Source organism: Phalaenopsis equestris, unplaced genomic scaffold (genome assembly GCF_001263595.1).
Source record: "Phalaenopsis equestris unplaced genomic scaffold, ASM126359v1 Scaffold196108, whole genome shotgun sequence".
Classification (NCBI taxonomy): Eukaryota; Viridiplantae; Streptophyta; class Magnoliopsida; order Asparagales; family Orchidaceae; genus Phalaenopsis; species Phalaenopsis equestris.
Window position 1 is genome coordinate 43 of NW_018216057.1, and position 1,389 is coordinate 1,431.

The window sequence follows — 1,389 nt, forward strand, 5'->3', positions numbered from 1 at the left end:
AATACTTGAACTTCAATATTTACATGCATGTCATCTTTCTTATGCATGAGAATGTGTATTTTATTTTATTTTTTAAATAATTTGGGCTAATTTTAAGTCAAATAAGAGCTCAAACAAACAAATTAATTCTAATTGAGTGAATACAGTCTGAATCATCTCGAACAAAACTCTATTTAGACTTAAAAAACATACCAGACGAATGCGAATAAGATTTGAACCCGCTCAAGCTCGGCTCATTTACACTACAATGTAAATGCCCCAAATATTTTCAAGATTTACCTAGCACGGATTTACTCGTCTTAAGCTTTTATATTTATAGAAATCATATCATGTGAAAATGAATAATCGTTACATCTTTTAATGATCAAATTCATCTTTTCACGTTCATAAATAAAGTATTATATATGTAAAAATGAAATTTTGGGGGTGCTATGCTTAAATCCACAAGGACTGCGGCACATGTAATTTTCGCATTTATTAATTTATTTACTTTTTTTGAATAATTCGCCCGTCTTCGTTCCCCGGCGACCGGAAAGTCCAAACCAGCCGCCTTGAAGCAAAACTTCCACCCTACCTTCACAAATTCAAACTCTCTCTACATCAATCCAATCCAATCCAATCCCTTCCGATCTCCATCCCCTCTTCGATCGATCCACCCGCTCTCATGGCTGGATTCTTCTCCTACTCCATAGGCGGCGTCGGCTTCCTCATCATCGCCGCCATCGAATCCCTCTCCGTTGCCCTCCCCCTTCCCCCCTCCCTCCCCTTCATCTTCTCCGCTTCGCTCTCAATCCTCGCCGTCGCTAACTCCATCCTCACCTCCATTCTCTCAGCCGATCCCATCGGCTATCCACTCCCTCTCTCCTCCCTCCCCGTCGCCGCTTTCTTCCTCCTCTTCGCACTTTCTTCCCTCTTCTCCCTCTCCAATCTGTGTCCCCTCCCCAACCCTATGCTTCATTTCCTATCCCTCTCCGCCTTCATCCAGGAATTCCTCCTCTTCCGCCTTCGCAACAACAAGGATCCCGACGGCCTCGAGAATCGTTACTTCGACCTTTTGCTCGTTCCAATCTTTATATGCGCCGCCGCTTCCTTCCTAGCTATTGCACGCCCTCGTTCTCCCTTTCCCCGTCTCGCCCGAGCAGCGGGCCTTGCCCTGCAGGGCTCCTGGTTCCTGCAAATGGCTTTCTCTCTCTTTACTTCTTTAGTTGCTCATGGATGTGTCCTTCGCCATCGCAGCCGTGCTAACTTTAGTGTTGTCTGCCACGGTCATGCTGACATCCACCGCAGCAGCGCTATAGCCACCCTGCAGTTTAATTGCCATCTAGCTGGCTTGGTCACTGTGGCTGTTGGGCTTTATGCGTTCTTGGCGGGGAAAAATGGCAGCGGCGG

At 46.1% G+C, this 1,389-nt stretch overlaps 1 protein-coding gene across 1 annotated transcript; it reads left to right on the forward strand.

Annotated features, from left to right (window-relative positions):
* Nucleotides 1-521: 521 nt before the first annotated feature.
* Nucleotides 522-1,389, forward strand: LOC110035102 (the record flags this gene model as incomplete). Its single annotated transcript, XM_020739343.1, is given in 1 exon segment — nt 522-1,389. A coding segment is annotated over 1 exon segment (725 nt), but the record flags the coding sequence as incomplete, so codon positions are not given.